The 21,891-nt window shown below is 53.6% G+C and overlaps 1 protein-coding gene across 1 annotated transcript in view; it reads left to right on the plus strand.

Moving 5' to 3' along the window:
• Positions 1-21,891, plus strand: part of ADAM12 (ADAM metallopeptidase domain 12) — a gene marked incomplete at both ends in the record, with an annotated part of 118,630 nt that overhangs the window by 68,576 nt on the left and 28,163 nt on the right. The window contains 3 exons of the mRNA XM_084244528.1: positions 6,577-6,754; positions 11,614-11,703; positions 13,130-13,325. Of these exons, the coding sequence (XP_084100654.1) occupies positions 6,577-6,754; positions 11,614-11,703; positions 13,130-13,325 (464 nt within the window). The remainder of the gene's footprint in view (positions 1-6,576; positions 6,755-11,613; positions 11,704-13,129; positions 13,326-21,891) is intronic.

A 21,891-nucleotide genomic window follows, 5' to 3' on the forward strand; every position in this document is an offset into this window, starting at 1 on the left:
GAGCCCCAGAGGTGACTTGCAAAGAGATGAAGCAGAGGCTGCTTTGAAGGTCTTAAGCTCTCACGGCATCAAAAAGAATCGCAGATGGTTTCAAGGGAAAAGTGCATCCTCTGACAGATCTTGTTTATTCTTTATCAAAACAGTCCAGAAGCCAAACTCTGAAAACAGTCAGAGAACACTGGCACGGACTGGGGCGCTCCAAGCCTGGTGTCCCTGCTGTGCTGGCCCCTGCCAGGGGCTCCTGACAGCCTGGCCTTCCCGGCTGCGGGTCTCCGAGTGCAGGAGCGTGTGCTTTATGTCTGGAGAGCTCACGAGGCCTGTCTTGGAAATGACCCTTTGGCAAGCCCCACTTCTGGGGATTCTCATGCCAGTGAGTCTCTGATAATAAGCTGCTTGGAGCGTTGGGTCACGAGCCATATTTATGGGGGGACGAAAAGTCATGTGAATATTTTGGGGACTGAATCGTCAGCATAATAGTCAATGTCCCTTCCTAGAGGAGGCACAAAGCCGTGTTCGCACTCAAAAAATGACTCACCCCTTCCTTCTTTGTTAGCAGAGAGTTTTCTGTTAAAAAGAGAGTGGGAAGCCTGGATCCCACTCAGGGGAGGAGGCAGCCGGGCCTGTGACCTGCTCCCCAGCCCCCCAGCCTGGAGGCTCCCTGAGGGCCTCAACAGAGGGGGCATTTCTGCCCTCCCAAAACTTGCATCCCAGTGGGGAGGACAGACTGGAAAACAGCACATGCAAAGGAGCAGGTTGGAAGGCGGCTGCGCAGGGGCCAGGAGGACGTAGCTGCGAGGCGGGCCCTCGCCCGGGCCCTGAGGGCAATTATTTTCTCGGTGAAAAGTTTGAGAAAATCTTCCCTTCCTTTTTCCAAGTGTAAAGGAAAAGGGGAAATCTTGAAGGAAGAAAAAAAAAAAAAAAACAAGGTTCCTGTGAGGAACTCTAGTAAGATTAAAACCCGACTGGCGGGAAACAATTTAATGATCCAGCCGGAGTAATTTAGCCATTTAGCCGCGTCCAGACGTTCTCATCGGGACGTGAGCTGGCGGGGAGAGTCTTGTCTGCAGTTCAGGCAGGTGCATCCACACGGCGCACGCTCTGACGCCCTCTCCCTATCACTGGCTCCTGCCTCTGGGGCTGGAGGCTCTCCCCCCATCAGGGCAGAGCTGGGGTACTCAGGCCTCTGCCCGTGGGCACAGGGGGCTGCCCGGTCTCACACTGGCCATGGACTGAGGAGGCAGCCAGGGAGATGGGCTGCCGGGGAACGGCTCCGTGAGGGCCCGTCTTGAGGGAAATGCACTTAGGCAAACTTGACTCTGACCCTGGCGGTTGCATTCGGGGTGTCTGACTTCAGGAGTCAGTAGGCGGCGGGTCTCATCGTGCCTGTTTTAAAACTAGAAGAGCCAGAGCTCAGAGAAGCTGCCTGTGTTGTCCAAACTGCCCAAGTGGAAGCCCCAGGTCATAAATTCAATCACCAGAGCCGGGCCTCTGCCTCTCCACCTTCGCGTTACCCCAAATAAAAGATTGCAGCAGCCGTTAAACCTAGAGAGAAGAGAAAAGCATGTTAGAGAAAAAAAGCTCTCAGCTTCCAACTACAGCCTTTAAGAAGCGCCGTGGAGCCGGCTCCACTCGGCAAGGCTGGGGCTGGGGCTGAGGCTAGGACTGGGGCTGAGGCTGAGGCCTGGCTGGGTCTGGGCTGAAGCTGCGATGAGACAGGGCAGGCTTGCATCTGCCCCCCAGTGTGTCTGCCACACAGAGGGAGCCACGGCCGTGTCTGGACTTTGTGTGGAGAGTGAAGGCTGCTCAAGACAGAGCAGAGTCCCTGTGTGACTCGTGGTAGCAGGAAAGCTGCCCCATTTAGTTCTACAAACCTCCTTCAAGTTTTGTTACAACAGCAGAGAATTATTTCCTGCCATTGCTCGTTAATCCAGCATTTTATTTGTGGTAGAACATGTGTGAAAACATTACAGCTGAAATCCTGCCAATCCCTCCCCGGCCCCCACCCCACACTCATGGCTTCCTCTTCACCCTGGGGCTCGCGGCCTGTGACGCCTGCCGCTTGAGAGTAGAAGTCATTCTGGGTCTCTCCCCAGCCAGTAGTGTCCCAAAGGACCAACTTGAAGCTCCAGTAAATAAGGGTTTTTGTCTGTTTTGTTCTTTGTTGAATCCCCAATGCCTCGGACCATGTTTGATGCACAGCAAATACCTCTTGACTAAAAGGGCAAATGGATGGATAGATGGATGGATGGTGAATGGTTAGGAGAATGGATGGATGGATGGATGGATGGGTGGGTGGGTGGGTGGGTGGATGGATGCCCAGTTGGCATTGGCTGTGGAAGAACAAGATAATGAGCTGGCTGCCCCCATGACAGGTGACATGAGTTTTGGGAAAGGCATTTAGAAAAAGCTTCCAGGAACTGAAACCTCCCCAGGGGCATGGCACGTACCAGGTTTCTGAGCAACAGCTTTGTGTCAGTTTGTGGGTGCTTGGGTTGGCTATCAATGCCCCAAGTCCTCATTGAGGTTTTGCGAGAGAAAAGCAGCCTTCCCAGAGCAGGGCGGGCTCTGTTGGCTTGTCTAACACTCAGGGATGTGTGAAGTCGAGGGATCATGTCTAACACCTGGGCCATTCCTTTGCCTTCCCAAATCATCTTCCTCTCAAACCCACTTGTACTTGTGGTTTTACAGTTTAAAGACTGCAGCATGCAGGCCACAGTTACAATAGATTCTGCACCGCTTTGGAAATTTCATAAGCACTGGAACGGACCGCGTCCTGGCCGTCAGTCACTGAAATCGCCAGAGCGCCAACTCTGAGTGAAAAAAAGGAACCCACAGCTTTTCACATAAATATGGGCAATTAGCATCTCCCATTGCCTTGAAATTAACCAGACTCACAGTTTTTGTTTGAAGCCCGGCGGCCCTCCCCGCCAGGCTGTGGTGGTCATCACTGTCACCAAGGCTCTGCGTAAAAACCGAGCTTTGGTTTTCGTAGATGGCAGACTCAGGCCTCGTTCCGATTTCGGCTCTTCCCCACCTCCTGTGCCGCGGGCCGGGGAGCGGAGACCCCAGCCGCCTGAAGCTGTCACCTGGGTTGTCAGGAGAAAATAGAACTCCATTTTAGTCTGCAAAAGAAATTAGTGGGAAGCAGAATGTCAGCAACATCTTTTCCAAAACCAGTTATCCCTTTACCGTCTGATCATTTATCAGCAGTGGGAGATGTGAGGTTTTCTTTCTTTTTTTTTTTTTCAATCGATTTTAGCAGAAATCTGGAAGACGTCCAGTCCCTGATTTCCTGCGATGCTGACTTTACTGCCCTGCAGTTTGTCAGCTGCGGGCTCTTCCCAGCAGCTGCCCTGGCTGTTTGATCCTTCCTCCTCTGGCCACTTCCATGTCCTTCCTTCCATCAGCAGGCAGGCCCATGTCACCCCAGAGCTTGGCGTCTGGAAATCGGGACCCCTTGGCACTGCGTGCATGCCTGGTCATTACTGAGGCACCCAAGTTCCAGGGAGGGGCCCAGAGTGACCTGCAGCTCCCGTGGATTCAGCGTGGTTCCAGCTCCTTCCCGGACTGCCCAATTTCCAATAAGTTGTCTCTGGATAATTCCCAGAGAGCTTTTGCAAGGCAGATAACTCCCGACTTCTCCTGCCAAGGTTGATAAGTTAGCTTAGTATGATTCACCCCAAGAATACAGTGGGGAACACACCATAGGCTCCTCCAAAAAAAAAAAAAAGAAGTTTCTGACTGCAGAGTTGTCAGAGTCTGAGTAAGCCCTGATAATGTTTCAGTTGGCCGCGCGTGGCTGCTGCATCGTTGCGCCCCCAACCTTTCTGGCAGGGGCTAAAGGTGGCATCCTCTTTGGAAAAGAGGTTTGGTTTAGTTTTCCCGAACCGCCAGCTGTCTGTTTCACCCCCCTTTTATTCTACCCTTGCATTCACATGGTAACTGCCCCCGGTGTCGTGGGTACTAAATATTAGAGGACAGGCGGTTGTGTCGAATAAAACAGGTCACCGCTAAGCAGGAGCCACGGTCACCCCGGCGCAGTGTCCGAGACAAATCCTCTGCCCGGAGCTGAAAGCAGCAGTTTTTTTCTGGGTCGGAGGTATAATCACTGTCGAGCATTCCTGTGCCAAGGGAAAGTAAGAGTGAAAGGCTGCTTTTCAGAATAGTTCTCCCTCGCGTTGCTGTGCGCAGGTCTGTCTTGCTATCTGTCAATTCAATTAGCTGCTGTCCTGACAGCGGGGGTGATAGATGACACTTTAAAAATGCACATTGCGGTGAGTTCGCTGGAGCCTGGAGGAGGCTTGTCTTTCTCAACGACTGATCAGGGGACCACGCAGGACCGTGGATGTCGGGGCGACTCTGGTCCAGTTCAGTGCCTGGGGAGGAAGGCCGGCAAGCCAGAGGGGAGCTCTGCGGTGGTGGGGGGGCGGGGGAGCAGAAAGGCAGACGACCCTGTTTCAGATTTGGAGCGTGGCAGGAGCTGGCTCTGTGGAGAAGCGTCCTGTGCCCCCAGCCAGCAGCACCTGGCACCTTGATGAACGGCGTTGCCGACTCAGCCCATCTGCTGCGTCCTGCGGAGACGTGCACATCCATGCGTGATGTGAATTTGGCTTTAAGAGACAGGTAGACAGACAGCGGTGGAAGGATAGCCCAAAAATCACCCAGGGTTTTCAAGGGGCTGTGTGCTGATTGGGCCCTTCTTGGAAAAGGAAACCTCAGTCGAGAATCCCCGCGAGCAGGGAGGGTGGCCTGTGCTGCATCTTCTTCGCATTTCTTATTTTTGCGCACAAATAGATGCCCTGGGAAAGCCGGGTGACTCCCACCTGCTCCCAGCAGGCACCTCTCAACCCAGTTACTCCAAGCTCGACTCAGGCCTGAACACATCCTATTGTCTATCCTAATTAACTGCTAAGTTCTCTGAAAGTCACTTCCTTCCCAGGAAGAACTGATAGGACTTGGTGACCACACCCCCTTCCTTATCCCTAAGGGAGGATGGTCTTCATCTCCCAGATCTGCCCCCCCCCCCAAAGGCACGAGTTGGAGCAAAACCCTCCCTGGGGGGCAGGTCCAGCTCTGTCTTTTTTTTTACGTTGTTTTCTTCCATTGTCTGTGTCTTGATTATTTACTGCTAATATACGAAGCTTATTTCTTTGCAAGAGACAAAAGCACTCAATTCCCTGTGTCCCAGCGTCTTCTCGGCACAAAGCCCCGCTCAGTGGACAGTGTTTCTTGCGGGCTGGTCCTTTGGAGCTACTCAACATCATTTTGAGGGCAAGAATAATCCATCCATCTGGAGAGTTACAAAGATTTTTATGCTTTATTGTCATTGCATCCAAGAGCAGGACTGACTTATTAATTTGTAGATAAGAATTATACTCCAGGGAAACTAGCCTGAGGTTGATAGAAAACACTCAGGGGGTGGGTGGGTGTTACCAGGTTGGCCGTGGACTCAGCACCATCTCAGAACAGTGCCAGCATAGCCCCTGGCGGTGCCAGCGTGACCGGGACTCCTCACGAGTTGTCCTTGGCTCCGCCCCTGAGCGGGAGCTGGTGGTGTCATCCTGGACACATGTGCGGGGGACAGGGCGCTTGGGTGAGCTGCAGGGCCAGCCCCACGCCTGCCCGGGATGGAGTGTGCCTGGGCTTCTGGCGCGGCCCTTACAGTCCTTGTGCCTCAAGACGCGGGCGAGGGCGTTGGTCACAGAGCTTGTGATACGCCCGGGTGCAGGTTGGCGCTGGCTGCTGTGGGAGACGGACCCGGCCTCAGAGGCTTACTCCGCAGGGGTGTGTCGCTCTTCCAGAGGGCACCTGGCTCCCCCGGCCCCCGGCAGCAGGTCAGGGCCCAGTGAGTGCCGGGCGCCCGCTCTCCTAGGACCCCGCAGCGCCCTGAGCTCAGCGGGCAGCAGGGCATAGAAAGGACGGAGAAGGAGCGTCTTCTGGAGGTCACTGCCGCCAGAGCCCGTTAGCCAGGAGTGACCACACCACACCTGCTCTGTTCAGCTCCCACGGCCAGGAGTTAGCGGCAGGCCCACCAGGACAGGGCTGAGCCCCTCTAGTCCGTGGGGGGCGGGGGGGGCGCCTGAATGCTGCAGGGAAGTTGCCCTGCTCCCCCGCGTCCCTATGGCCCTGGCATTTCAAGGGGAGAGCTGGGCCCGCGGGGGTCATGGTGGGGGGGCGCTCCGTCCTCTCAGCGCTGTGCTCGGGGGACGGCGGGGGGGCCCCCACAGATCCCATCGCCGCGCCGGTCAGCCCTGCCCTCGGAGGGGGCCGCGTCCTCAGAACCACAAGCCCCGGCCTGATCCACTCGCTCCTCTTGTAAATTTTCTCCTGAGCGTCCATGGAGGCCACCGCGTGCTCGCGGGACAGCTGCAGAGCCTGCAGATGCGCACACAGCGACTGATGATGGCTGTGAGGAGACTGTCTAAAGGTGTTGATTTAAAAACCATCAAAGATGAGCACGGGGTTTTTCTTCCTGGTGGGCCGTGCTGGCGGCGCCAGGGAGGGTGTCAGGACGGGGCTGCTGGGGCTCCGGGCCAGCGCGCGGGGTGCGCGGCTGACGGCGGTGCTCGCCCACAGGTTCCCGTTCCCCATGGTGTTCAGCAGCTGCAGCAGGGAGGACCTGGAGGCCAGCCTGGAGAAGGGCGTGGGCATGTGCCTGTTCAACCTGCCCGAGGTGAAGCAGCCGTTCGGGGGCCAGCAGTGTGGGAACGGCTACGTGGAGGAAGGAGAGGAGTGTGACTGCGGCGAGCCGGAGGTGAGCGGCCTTTCCTGGAGCGTGTGCCTCCCGGTCTTTCTTTTTTTTAAGATTTATTTATGCATGCAAGAACTGGGGTACAGCCCAGAAATGTGGGGGGGGGGTGAGAGGATTCACCAGAGACAGAGCGGGGGAAAACAGGCAGACCTGAAATCCACTGCTGAGGGGAGCAGCGGGGAGACAGGAGAGGTCTGCCGTGCCATGTGGGTAGCTCCCTGGCCGGGGATGGAACTCGTGCTGCAGAGGCTGCCAACAGCTTCACAGGTTGCGTCTTAACCCCTTGCGCCACCAGCGAGGCCCAACCTCCTCCTCTTGGTTGTTAAAGAAGGGGGATCCTGGAGGAGGTGGGGAGCAGACTGAAAATGCTAGAAAATTCAGGACAGAAAATTCAAGATGGCCACCTCGAAGCATCCCGAGTCAAGGCGGCCTTCTTGGATTTTAACTCTTGCAAGAAGTAAGTGGTTCCAGTCCTGAAAGAGATAAAGAATCATCTTCCCTGAAGGACACCGGTGCTGGGCGAGATGAGGCCACGAACAATGTCAAGGCCTTAAGCTTGGAGTCTGACAGAGAAGCAAGCCTTGGGGTGCTGTCTCCAAATGGCTAATAAGCACCATTTCTCTCTCTTTATAAGAGAGGACCAGAGGGGAATTTGAATAAGCAGCATTCATTTTTGACCAAGCACTTCCTGCCCAGTTGAAATTCTGCTGGTGCCTGCAGCCTCCTCTGTATGCAGGGCCAGAGGCAGGCGGCTGCCGCTCTCTGCTTGTTAGCTTTCAGAGGTAATAAGCAAGAGCAGGGAACATTTTATCCAGCAAAGGGCTTATTTAACCCTCTTTCCAGGCAATGTCAGGAAATTTTCTTGTTTCTGCAGGGCCCAAGATAAAGTTAATCAGCATAAAATGATAACAGTCCCTTTGTCAATGCTGAATAATCTTGAGAAGGAAAGGCAGGAGGAGGACACAGGGCGCCCTCCTGGGAACACCAGTGTCCCCTCAAAGCTCGGGGGAGGCTGTGTCTAGAAGTCAAAGCAGCAGTGGGTCCCGCAGGCGATCTGCTGTGGGATTCCCTCCCCGGAGCTCCTGCCGGCTGAGCAGGTAGACACGTTCACAGCCGGCCAGCTAAGCTCACAGACAGGCTGATGAGGGTTCAGGGAGAGCGGGGCTGGGCGGGGGGCTGTGTTGAAAGGGGTGTCTGGGTGGAAGGAAAATTGTGCTGAGACTCTGGGTTACCCCTCAAACTCCTGTGTTCATCAAACAGCAGCTTCTAGAATGTTCATCAAATCCCACTCCCAAGTCTCTGAGGTTCATGCCAGCAGGGTCACGTGATCCTGATCTTGGTCTGACCGTCTCTGCAGAAATGCTGGGTGTGAATAAGCCTGGAGGTGGTGGTAGAGACGCTTTTATCGAGTGGTCGGTGCCTTTGCCAAACTGGTGCGTGTCAGTGGTAACGGCTCCGTCCACAGCATTTCGATCCGCTCATGTCCAGCACGGAATGTTGCTGCCCTGGAACCAGTCCTGCGTGTGATGTTGCAGAAACTCCTCCAAAGATTAGAGGAGGAAAACTTTAAACATCACTACTATCCTCAGAGGGGCAAAGCAGAGGGAGAATTCCTTGGAAGTTCTATTAATTACTTGAGGGGAAAAAACAAAATCAATTTAAATTACCCGTATCTCCCAGGAGGGACCCAGTTGACTTAAAATGGTTTCTCTTTGAACTCTTTGTAATTGTTCACTACAATTACTGAATAAATTAAAATAAACAGCTCTTCAGAAACCATGACTTCTCAGGCTGGGAATGACTACCTTAGCAGTCCTATTTGCCATGCACCAGCAGCATCGCCTGCTTCTCCATCCACCCATCATCACTATTAACACGACCGCTGTTAGCATCTCTACCTCCACCATGAGCACCATCTCTGCTGCTACCACCAGCATCACCACCACCATCATCACCACTACCATCATGTCAGCAAAGGCCCCAGTGTCTGAACTCCATCCAGCTCCGATGTTGTGATGCTCTCATCGTATCTCCTCCTTGGAGACACCCGACTGGGACAGCATGCTCATTGTCTCCAGCCCACACATCACATTGCAGGGCAGCTTGGATCAGATAAAATGCTTCCTCATGTAGAGCCAAATTCTACTGGCATGTAATTCCCAGCTTTTTTATTTCTGCGGTTAGGGTTATTTCATAGGATAAGTTCTTGGTATTTATAGGGAACTCTCATTCTCCTTAGAGAACTTGGATGAAAGTTCTTTCTCCCAAGAAATCTTCCAAAGTCACAGCTTCGCCTTTCACCTTACTTTTTAGGGGGTTTGGTTTATTTTTCAAGGTCCAACTTCAAACTAAACCTAGTCATATGTCAGCTCATTTCCAATTTCCAAACTACCTCAACCAAGACTTTTCATCAGACCTGCCAATTGGAGCTCTTTGACCCTGGCCCAGGCCCTGGGACTGTTCATAGTGCTGCTCCCTGGACCCCCAGAGGGGTCGTGTGCAGCCCCACATCAGGATCTGAACAGGGTCAGAGCAACTTCTCCAGCTCATGCTGCAGCCAGCTCTGCTCCCTTGCTCCCAGAAATAATCTCCACTATTTTCAAGAAGATGCATTATCATCTTATCCCAGCTCACAGTGATTAAGAATCTATGTCTACTACCTACAGCAAGAGAATGACAATTAGGGCATTTGCAGAGAATTCTCTAATGGCTTCATTATTCTCTCTACTGTGGAGACTTCATTGGCTCTGTTGAACTTCTCTATCGAGTACTAAAATGATAGATGTATCAGCAGAGGAAGAATTTGTCTCCTCTGATAAATACAGTCCTGCAGAAGAAAACGGCAGGCGACTACTGAAGGCCTCCGTACAGGGCATTGGATTTACATCAACCATAAGGATAGGCTGACAACCCACTCATTCTTCCAGCTCACAGCCTTGGGAAAGTCGCCTTATCTCCTTGTTTAAAGTCAATAGGATGCCAGTAGCTTGCAAATATTCTTTAAACTTAGTTATCTTTCTCACATTATCAATCCCCTTTGAAGTCAAAGCCACCCTACTTGGCTGCATTTCCCTTTGAGTTGATGCTTATATTATTTAGTGACTTAGCAGGGTGAGGAGGTGGTTCTTAAAGGGTCTTGGGACCCAGTTGTAGGACAGTTGGTTTAAGTAGGCATTCCAGACCTGTACCTTGGGCGATGTGTCATCCCCAGAGCCGTTGAGACCCTAATGAGCAGGAGGACGCGGCTGGCCTTTGATGGCATCAGACGGTGGCAGTTAAGGGATCCTTTGAAACAAAACAACTTCCTACACTTTTAGGATTGGAAACATGAGTTAGGAACCCTTACTGTCATGAAAGTTACAGCAATGACTTCTAGTTGGCAGCTTTATCTTATGTTTATCTTATACGCTCCGGATGTATATAAAGTCCTTAAACAAAGTTGAAGTGCAATAACACTGGATGTATGTACAATAGCAACAAATGCTTAGCGCGAAATGAGAGCATCACACAGAGTTTTATGTGGATCCAGTTCCGATTTCCAGGTTCGCTATACGTCATCAGTCTGATCCCTGATAACATTTTACAAATTGCATTTAGGATACTAGTGAAAAATTTATGAAAGGTGGTTGTCAGGAGTAAACTATGAAGCTGTTAAAATCGAGTATATGGTTGGCTTCACTCTAGCCCACAGTATGTAAATGCAACACACGCAGTGGATAGAATAAAAGGTCACTGATCAATCAGTACAGGAGAGCCTGCAAACTCTTCCTTCTTATAATTCAATTTCTTCTAAAGTGTCTCAACTCCAAGTACTGAAAGTTCTCAAGCACAAGATTCTATAAGCGCTCTAGATGGGCAGGCATCGGCCTCTGCTAGAGAGCTAGACAAAGGGGATCAATGTTGTTTTGTTAGAAAAAGTGGGTAGGGCCTCCCCGGTGGTGCAGCAGGTTGAGTGCCGCACTGTGAAGCTGTCCGCAGCCTCTGCAGCGTTGGTTCGATTCCCTGCCGGCCGGCGAGGGTCCCACATGGCGCGGCAGACCTTTCCTGCCTCGCCCGCTGCTCCCCTCAGCAGTGTACTTCGTCAATCTGCCTGTTCTGCTCCCTGCTCTGTCTCTGGTGAATCCTCTCACCCTCCCGCGCCTCTGGCCTGTACCCCAGTACTTGTATAAATAAATAAAAAATAAATCTTTAAAAACAAAAGAAAAAGAAAAAGTGGGTACTTCTGAAGCACAGCATAATGAAGGAGTTCATTTCCTTCCTCACTGTTATTCAGAGGGGACAAGACATCCAGGGTTTGCTCCCCCTGGTTAAATCCCTTGCAGTCCACAGGCACAGCCCAGGGGCCTCCTTCTGGCCTCTTGTTCTTTCCTCACCAGGTCAGAGCCACCCGTGCCAGGCCAGGCCTCCTTGACCCAGATTTGGTTGGGTTGCGGGGAACAATGGCTCAAACTTCATTTCCTGCCGGAGTGCTCTAGAATGAGACAGGCTTTAAGAGTAGAGTAGGGCTGCCTCTCTATTTTTAAATAAGTCGATGCTTCTGCTACGATTCTTGCAATATGACCTGCAGTAGCAGGAGATTCCCCTACAGAAAGCCCCAGTCCCACTGAGTTGAATGGCCCCCTGGCCAGCCTGCCTGCCCCCGACCCCTTCATGAAAGCCACTCGGTGCTTCTGATGCGCCCGGGACCCCAGGCAGCTCATGGCACCTACAGAGGCTTTGCTTTCTAGCGGAGGAAGTTGCGCCTCGGGCTGGTTTCGGCTCCAGAGCCAGCCCTCGGCTCCGGCCTCCCCCTTTGCAGTCGCTTCTGTGTTCCGTGGGCAGCAGCCGCCCGGCCCTGCCCCATGGTCCCGTTCCCTCTCCAGGAATGCACCAACCGCTGCTGCAACGCCACCACCTGCACCCTGAAGCCGGACGCCGTGTGCGCGCACGGGCTGTGCTGCGAGGACTGCCGGGTGAGCCCCCGGGCGCCGTGAGGCGGCCCCACGCCCAGGGGGGCGAGCTGGGGAGCGGCCGCCCCAACCCCTTGCGGGAGCCTAGCCCCTCATCACATTCGTGGTATCAGCGACCCCCCATGTCACAACTGGGGGTGACCCTCCCATTTAATTGCTGGTATCTGTGATCATTTATGGGTGGGATAGAAAGGAACTGAATCAAAACCCAAACTTGACAGGAAACGATCCCGCTGGGCTGCTGGTGGCAGCTTTGGGCCCGTCCCCTGTCCCCGTGCCGGGGCGAGTGGAGCCCAGGTCCCCTTCGCACAGTGTCACGCTTGGCACCGCTGCTGACCCCCAAGAACGGCTGTCTGCTGGGGCGCTGTGTGTTGTTGCAGGGACTCTGAGCACGTTGAGCCTGACGTGCTCCTGGGGAGGTGCGGCCGGGTGATTTGAACCTTCGGCCATTCTGCCGCCACGCCTGCCCGGTCTGGGCAGCTCCGCGGTGGGCCTCGTTATTCAGAGCCGAGCCCGGACAGGAGAAGCCTGAGCTCACGATTCGGAGGCTCCAAGGGCCGAGTCTTATTTCCTCTTTAATTAAGCAAGTGATCTCGGCATCCCGACCGGGGGAACCCCTCTGGCCGCCTCTCGTGCACGGAGTTGCGCATGGCGGTGCTCCACGCTCAGCTCTAAGATGCCCTCCCTGCCCTTGCTGGGATGACCCGGAGGGGGAATGAAAAGAATCTGGCCCCAGCGACTTGCAGAAGCGGGTGGTGCCAGGGACTGAGCAGGAGTGAAGGGAGCAGGACTGGGCTCCCCTCCAGGTGACCCCGGACATCAGGGGGTGGCTCCGTGGCTGTGCCCGGAGTGCTCCCCTCTCCCCCCGTGGCTTTTAAACAGTTCCTGTCAGCTCAGACCTTCCAGAAGGCGTGGGTGTCTGGCTTCATTGCCTTGGGGAGCAGGCAGGGAAGGAAGCCCGGGATGGGGTGTGGAGCGCCCAGACAAGCCCCTCTGGTCAGATGGGCCTCATTTCTCCGCCTCCCCCGCAAAGTCCCGCAGGCGGATGCCCAGCTCTGGGGCCGGAGGCAAGCCCAGAAACTGTGAAACCGCTGTTGGGATTGTGTCCCCGGGATTCCTCTAGTCACCCTGCCCACGAATGCTGACGCCCTAAATCTCCCTCTTAAACCCGACATCTTTTCCTAAGAGTCGTGCTCCCAGGCTCACTCCGCTGCCCCTCCTGGTGAGGTGCGGGGCGCCCTCTTGTCTGCTGCTCAGAAAGCCCTAATGTTGCAGGAACGTGAAGAGAGGCAGCCCCCACCCCCACCCAGACTGGAGTGGAGACCCGGAGCCCAGAGCGAGTCCCTGTTAATTTAATGAGCGCCCCAGGGTGCCGCTGAGACCGGCCGCCCCGCCCCATCAGGCCCGCCATGACACCCTCTCCTTGCAGCTGAAGCCCGCTGGGACAGCCTGCCGGGGCGCCAGCAACTCCTGTGACCTCCCGGAGTTCTGCACGGGGGCCAGCCCCCACTGCCCGGCCAACGTGTACCTGCACGACGGCCACGCGTGCCAGGGCCTGGACGGCTACTGCTACAACGGCGTCTGCCAGACCCACGAGCAGCAGTGCGTCACGCTCTGGGGGCCAGGTAGGTGGCTGTGCCCGGCTCGGGGCGGGGCGCGGGGGCGAGTGCACTGTTTCTGGAAGCCTCGCTCCAAGCACGCACCAGGCACTGTCGAAGGAGCTTCCTTGCATTCAGGGGAATGCGTGGTTGGCTGGGGGGCTGGGGCCATGCTGGGCACTGGGGTGCCCCGAGGAGCTCAGTTTGCACCCCATGGCATAACAGGGAACAGTCAGTCATGACTCCTGCCCTCGGGCTAACAGGTAGTTGGACAAACAGACCTTTCATCACTACTCTGATGGAGTAAGAGCTCAAACCAGGAGTGGCTGCAGCTGAAAGGCGGGGGCTGCCTGGGGCACCCCAAGCACATGATGTGGGAGCAGCAGCAACCAGGAGAGCCAGGGAGGGAGCTGTAGTGCTGCCAGGAGCAGCGAGCGGCTTTGAGGGGTGACTCAGAGGGCCGGCTGGGGTGGGGCCCTGGGCGCGGGAGCTGGGAGCAGCAAGGTGGGAGACACAGGTGCAGGCCCTGAATGCCATTTTGGTTCTCAAGGCAGAGGTGCGGCCTCGTGTGCTCCAGACAAAGCACCGGGTGTGCAGGGCCAGCCAGTGGCCGCTTTCCCCCTCACTGCTCCCTACCTGTGGACCAGGTGCCCAGTAGGGTTGTCTCTTGAGGCTCTCCAGCCACCCCCTGGGGGAGGCACGATGTTACCAGGCTGTGCAGGGTGAGCCTCCAAGTCGCCTCGAGGCTGACAGCCAGTTTCTGAGGCCTTGAGGCCAGGATTTGTGCCCAGCTCATCGTGACCCAGGGCCCACATGTCACCCTGACACTATGCAGGACTGTGATCCGGAGAGAGCCCGGCACGCAGGTGGCTCCATGCAGGGGGGCAGCACAGGCCACATGCCCAAGGGGGGCATGCCCAGGGGGGCAGCACAGGCCACATGCCGCTGGATCGGGGATGTGACCTGGGGGGCAGGCTCCTCTGCTACTCCATTTTCTCACTTGTTCAGTATCTGTCCATGTGCTGCTAGTGTAAGGCGCTGACTCAGAGCCCTGACTCCCCCGTGACGTCTGCCCACAGCCCCCGTGCGCTGCCCTGGGCCTGGGCTGGTCAGGATGTGACCGTCACACTCCCGGGGGCGGGGGACTTCCTGGCCAGGCTGCCGGCCAGCTTGCTGCAGGGGGGAGCATTTGGGCTGTTCCTGTGGTTGATTAGCCTCCACTTTTCCGTGACTCAGAAAAAGAGGACGTGATTGTCGAGGAGGCCCCTCAGATCTTGCTCTCTCCGGGGCTGGCCAGTGCTCGGGACTCTGGGTATTGTCTGCTCGGGGTCATCTCAGGCCCCACAGGAGGCCCAGGGACTCGGAACTGGAGGTGTCAAGTGGCTCTTGCTCCACTGGCCCTGCCAGCTCCCCCACCCACAACCCGGTCACCCTGTGAAGTCATCAGAAACCGGCTCCAGCACAGACACCAGCCAGGTGGGGCGCTTCCTTCCAGCCACGTGACTCCCTTTTGAAATGGGCCTTTCTCAGTCCAGCGCTGTTTCAATGAATCTATCCTCCTTCCAAATCTTGCTATAATTAAAACAATAGAAAATTCAAAACATATGCCCGCAGCTCCTAACTGGCAAAGTAAGATACTCGGCACCTTTTGTGTTCTGTTTGCTGATTTGTTTTTCTAGTTCCTATTGTTGGGTTTTGTTTTTTTTTTTAGGTTTGGTTCTGTTTTTATTTTGGTCTTGATACCTTACATGTTTGTTACAAAAAATTAAAATAGGAATGTTGGGCCTCCCTGGTAGCTCAGTGGGTTGAGCACAGCGTTGTGAAGCTGTCCGCGGCCTCTGCAGCGCAGGTTCGATCCCGGCCCGCCAGGGAGATACCCACATGGCGTGGCAGACCTCTCCTGTCTCACCCGCTGCTCCCCTCAGCAGTGTGTTTCGGCCCTTCTGGCCTGTTCTGCTCCCCACTCTGTCTCTAGTGAATCCGCTCACCCTCCCGTGCCCCCGGCCTGCACCCCAGTGCTTGTATGAATAAAAATCTTAAAAAAAAAAAAAGACAAATATGAATGTACTATAGAGAGCAAAAATGCTCAGGGAAAATTACTGTTAGCAATTTGTTACCCTTGTCGATTTGTTCTGTGTGTATATCCGTGTTTGTACATTTGCAGGCATCTGTGGCGTTCATGAAGTCCTGCAGCATTTCCACCTAAGACTCTCAGATAAACTACCCTGGGGCTGTGCATGGCATCCTCTTAAAGTACTAACTACATAGTAGTCTTTTATTTTTTTTTATTTTTTTTTTTATAGAGGCATGTTTATTTATTTTTATTTGTTTGTTTGTTTTGTTTATACATGCACTGGGCACAGTCAGAAGCGCGGGAGGGTGAGAGAATTCACCAGAGCCAGAGCGGGGAGCAGAGCAGGCAGAAGGACCGAAGTACACTGCTGAGGGGAGCAGCGGGCGGCAGGAGAGGTCTGCGCGCCATGTGGGACCCTCCTCCGGTGGCCGGGGAGCAGCCTGGGATTGAACCAACGCCACGGAGGCAGCAGGCAGCTTCACAACCAAGTGCTCAACTGCTGCGCCACCGGGGAGGCCCTACTAGTAGTCTTTTAAATAGATTTTTTTAAAGATTTATTTATTTATGCATACAAGAGCTGGGGTGCAGGCGAGAGGTACAGGGGGTGAGAGGACTCACTGGAGAGAGTGGGGAGCAGAACAGGTGGATCTAAATAGATGTTTTTAATTTAACTTCTACTGATAGACAAATGTTACCTAACACTTTATCAAGTCCTGACAGTGATCTGCTGGGTATTATATAATGTGTATATCTGGGCAAGCATTTCTGTAGCCTGAATGGCTAGAAATAGAATTGCCTGGTCAGATGATGCACACATCTTAATTATTGAGGGATTTCTGCCCCCAAAAGTTACAGCAGTTTACAACTCCAACAGTGTGCGGCCCGGAGTGAAGGGGAGGGGAAGGAATCATCAGCATTTTTAATCTGTTACTCTGAAGGGGGAAATACCTAATTTAGGAAGAATTTCTTGACCAGTGGGGCTGAGCATGCGCTGTGCAGCCATCCCAGGCCGGCAGGTTCATCCTCCATTCTCACAGAAGACAAGAGAATTCTGGAGCCCTCGGTATCATTTTATAGGCCTTTAATGCTGAATCCGGAGACAGAACCCCTACCTGAGCTCAGAAACTGAGCCCCTAGCCTCAGAGGGACCCCCCCACCCCAGCTGAGCAGCCCCTTTCTCCTGGTGCCTCCTGGGCCCAGGTGCCTGCACTTACATATGCGCACGTCCCGTGCTCCCGGGGCCCAGGCATCCATAACCCTGGGTGTACGCACCCCGCACCCGCACCTCTTGACCCAGCACCCAGTGCCGCCCCGGAGGCGTGGAGACCACCGCGCCAGCTGGCAGCGGAAGGGCAGAACAGAAACTTGAGCCTCTCCATTTTCCCCGCAGTATTCTAGTTCCCTACAGTTTTCTTGCTTCCTGGCTACTGGTCTCGTCTCTCTCTTGGTTCACGTTGTTGACTGGTTTTCCTGTTTGCCATTTCAGTTCTTATCAAGGACTGTACGTCATGCTTTGAAGAGCTAACATTTCTGCAGGGTTTTAAAAGCAGACGCCACGAACCCCCTGCCCTGCCCAGTCCCTGGGTTTGTTTTTTCTGCCTCTGCTCTGTGGTTTTATTTTTCAAATTCTCTGTAGATTTTTTTAATGATATAGTCTATTAAAATAATTATTTTTATTGAGATAACCGTAGTTTACAACACTGTACATAATCTGGGGGTACAGGTTCCCACCTCTCCAGAAGTGTGTCCACACCCCACCTACCACCAAGGTCCCCACCATCCTCCACCACAGCCCGCTGGGCCCTCCCCCGCGTGCCTCAGGTCTGCAGGCAGATTGGTTTTGTTTTGTCTGTTTTGTTTCTCTGTCGCCTACAGCTGAGCGAAAACATCCAGTATTTGTCTTTTTCCTTCTGACTGACTTCACTTAGCATCCTTCCTCCAGCTCCGTCTGTATTGGAGCCCGCCAAATGGCAAAATTAAGATTTCATCCTTTTCATAGCTGCGTAGTATTCCACTGTGTATGTGGACCATAGCTTAACCTACACATCTCCATTGGTTGTTCCCATGTTCGCCTATTGTCAATAGTGCTGCTTGAACATACGAGTACAGATATCCCTGAAAATTAGTGTTTTGTATTCTTTGACTACAAAGAGTGGAATTGCCAGATCATATGGCAGATCTATTTTTAATATTTTGAGAAACCTCCAGGCTGTTGTGGGACCATCTGACTTCCCACCAACAGTGCACGAGGTCTCCTCTTCCCCACCCCCTCAACAAGCCACACCTGTTGCTCTCCATGTAGGTCATTGAGGTAACATTAGTTTACAATGCTGTATAGGTTGCAGGTGTACAATGTCTCACCTCAGCAACTCTATATCAACCGCGGATGTTCTTGTTAGGAATTTAGATTCTGTGCACGCAAATTTTTCTCTCACACGTCTTAGATCTTCAGACTTTATGTGTTGATGTCAAACACATAAATGTTATCTGTAGTTCACACTGTGTAACTATATTTAACTCTCTTTGTCCACGCTAGTCTTAATAGCCACAAAGATTTTCTGTCAATGTGACGTGACCTTTACTCCTTCTGAAATGCAGCTGGGTATTTTTCTCCAGGTAGAAAATTGACTCCTGCCTCTGTAATTTATCTGAACACCCAGCACAGTTACTGGAGGCGTTTCTTAGAGATTCACCTTACAGTAGCTGCATGTCTGGAGCCACAAACACTTTGCATCAGGAAAATCCTGAAATATACAAGTTTTATCTATTTTATCATGGACCAGAAAAGAGCACCACGTGACTGATGTGGCGTGAGCTGGGCCAGACCCTTTGGATGGGCTGGTTAATCTTCGGTGTTTACCTGCAGGGCTGGATTCGATGTGTTTTCTTTGTTTGGATACACCTGGGGCAGCACATTGACTAATCGTCTGTGACTCTGGTGGGTACAGATGGGAAGAAAAGCTCTTTTTGCCAAGAATCAGATCATGCAGGAGTCAGGAGGGCCTCCCTTTGGTCCCATTGTGTGCGAAGGAAATGATCAAATCTGTTCATTTGGGTTTCATTTTCCAATGAATATAAAGGTCAATTTGGAGATGAAAGACAGGGAGGAACTTGGAGGAGAAGAGGCCTCGAGTTGTTTATCAAAATGTCTTTTTCTGTGGATATTACTGACGGGTTAGGGAGGTGGTGGGGGCTGGGGGCTGATGGGACTGAATTGGAGCAGTACATTTACATAATGAGTCATTTACAGGGAAAGATTAGGATGGAGTAAATCGTGGGCTTAATGCGAGATGTCATCCTCTCTCTCTCAGAAGGCATAATGACACCGGGAAACGACAATTAGACAATTATAAATTTAAGCTAGATGCCTCTGAAGGTAAAACCGGTGATTAAAATCCAGCCCTTCCTCTATAATAAAATACAGTAGAATGTCAGAATCCCCTCTGAAGAGCTAAACCTTACCTCTGGAGAATGGCGAAGCGCTAATCATTCCGTTATTGAGAACAAAAAGGAAGCCACTGTCACTTTTGATGACAGACACGCAGTCTCTCGTCTTCATGGAAACATGAAGATGCACATTTTTTATACAAGATCTATTTATTTATACAAGTATTTATTTATACTGGGGTGTACAGTCCACATGCTCGGAGGGTGAGAGCATCCACCAGAGACAGAGCGGGGAGCAGAACAGGCGGACTGGCGAAATACACTGCTGAGGGGAGCAGCGGGCAAGACAGGAGAGGTCTGCCGCGCCTTGTGGGACCCTCGCCGGCCGGCCGGGATCAAACCGCACTGCAGAGGCTGCGGACAGCTTCACAGTGCAGCGCTCAACCGCCTGCGCCATCAAGAAGGCCCAAGATACACGTTTTTAAGAGCCACAACTTTGAGGCCAAACTGTGCCTTTGTAGCCTCCTGCGCATGCAGAGACATCAGTTATGCTGCCACACTGCTGCCCGCTGTGAGCTGGACACCGGCTGCCCCCGCGCCCCAAAGCCACGTGGACGCGCCACAGTCCTCTCTGCCGTCGTCACTGGGGTTGGCAGGACCCAGGCCCCCAGGAAGTTGTCTCTGGGTCTGTGTCTTGCTGTCTATTTCCTTTCAGCCCCCAGCTGTCCCTGCCTGGTGCTGAGCGTCCACCCTGACCCCTGCCCACACATCTCCCACTTGACCTCAGCTGGAGGGGATGACCATTTCTCTTGCCTGGGACTGAAATATCTCCTTTCCTGGTCTCACTCGATCTTCTTTCCTTGTAAGGCAGCCTGGTAACAGCTTCAGTGAGAAGGTGAAAGCCCCTGTCACAGATGAGATAAGCCAGGACGTTGCCTCCATTCCCCCAGATGCTCTGTTCTCCGGGAATGACCATCCTCACCCTCTGGGGAAGGGGCTGGAGAGGGGACGCGCTTCCCTAGCTCGGTTCTGGAACTTGCCTGCTCTGTGCCCCGCTCCGCGGGGGCCGCCTTGGGACAATGGCACGAGAGGCAGAAGCCAGGGTGGCAGGTGCAAGGAGGAGAAGGCCCACACAGCTGGAAGAGAGCCAAGGGGGGACCCCAGCCGCATGGGGAGGTGCGGACAGAGGAAGGCATGAAGGAACAACGGGCAAAGTCGGGCAGAACAGCAGCCGGGACCTGCTGGTAACCGCTCCAGCAGGAGACTCCAAGGAAGACTTCGGTCTCCTGGGCTCAGCCGTGTGCCTGGCCCGGACCCTGCCACAGAAGCTGTGCGCTGGCCACTCGGGTTGTGTGCCCATCCCTTTGGTGTTGGGCAGGAAAGGCAGTCCCGCCTGAACTATAGAGAATGGATTTCCCTGAAGAAAAGTGTATTTGTTCTAGAAAAAGGAATACAGGAGAGATGTTAGATGAAAGAGAAATTGATCGACCCATGTCTCCTGCAATTCACGTTGTCCTGGCCCCAAAGCAAAGTCCTCCCCCCATTGTCCTACAGCGATCTCGGCAGGAGGGGTGGCCGGGGTGCAGCCGGTGCTAGCAGAAGAGGTGGTGCTGGAAGCTTGCTGGCCCCAAGAGGTGGCCTGGGCCGTGCCTGGCACCGTCCTACAGCCTGAACCTGGAGGAAAAGCATCAGGGCCCAGTCTCAGCTGCTTATTAACTTCTAAAATAAGTTCCACTCATCTTAAACCCCTCGGCCTTTGAACATCGGTGTCTCCGCGGAGGATTTCTCATCCAGTAAGGAGACTCCAAGGCAGGAAGCAGGAGTCAGCTGGATGGAAACACCCCCGTAAACCCATCCCTGCCCCGCCCCCTCCAGCTTGCCCACTCACACCCCCAACCTTGGAAACAGCTCGGGGGTCTGGAGGGACGGTGGGGGTTCAGTCCCTAAGTGCAGGATGACCCAGATTACGAAAGACCTTCTCCAGCACGGCTGCCCGTCATGCTCCAGGCGGGGGAAGGAAGAACATGCCTTGGGGCTTGGGGCCATACCCTGCTCTTGGGGTCAGAGGTCTGTCCTCTCCCCGGGTTTGTGTGCTGGTGAATGCCTGCCCGCAGCTCATCCGTGGGGGGGGGGTGTTCTTTGCCTCTGTGGTGAGCTGTGCCCCTTGGCAATGGGCAACATGTGTCCCGTGGCATGTCCTGCCCCTGAAGTTTCGGGTGAGAACCCAAATAAACAAAATTCTTGGAAATAGACAGTCATTGCTTCCCTGGACACACGGAAAGTTACTTCTGGAGCTCTGCATTGCTCAAGCCACCAGGCCAGAGAATACCAGTGAAGTGAGAAGCGCTTTATTGCCTTGCCGTGGGTTTACAACACTGTGGAGTTCAGGAGTGCGGCTCCACGCCTCACCCATGTAGCCTGCATCTCCCCCAGCTCCAGAGTTCAAATTGATGCCCAGGCCTGTTTATCACACCCCATCCCTTCCCCTCTGTAGCCACCATTTTGCTGTCCCAGTCTAAGAATCGTTATTCTTGGGTTTTGTTAGCTCATTACTTTGTTTCTTCATATCCCATGTGTGCCTGGAACTATCCGGCATTTGTCTTTCTCCTTCTGACTTACTTTGCTTAACATAATCCCCTCCAGTTCCGTGCACTACATCACAAGAGGCAGGATTTCGTCTTTTTTGTAGAACGGACCATTGGGTATCGAGACCTCATCTTTTTTTAAAAAAAGGTTTATTTATATATGCACACAAGAGCCGGGGTGCAGGCCAGAGGTGTGGGTGGTGAGAGCATTCACCAGAGACAGAGTGGGGAGCAGAACAGGCCCGCTGCTCCCCTCCGCAGACCTCATCTTCTTGACTCACCCCCACTGATGGCATCAGGGTGTTCCCTGGCCCTGGCCGTTGTGGATAAAGAGGCGGGGGCCCCAAGGTGTGTGGATCTTTTTGAATTAGTGTTTTCGCCGTCTTGGGATAGCACCTAGTAGAGAAATTCTTAGATTGTGCGGAAGTTATATTTTTTTTTTTTTTATAGAGGCATGCTTTATTTATTTATTTGTTTGCTTGTTTTGTTTTATACATGCACTGGGTACAGTCAGAAGCGCGGGAGGGTGAGAGAATTCACCAGAGCC

This window comes from Talpa europaea, assembly GCF_964194135.1.
Source record: "Talpa europaea genome assembly, chromosome: 10".
NCBI classification, from domain to species: domain Eukaryota; kingdom Metazoa; phylum Chordata; class Mammalia; order Eulipotyphla; family Talpidae; genus Talpa; species Talpa europaea.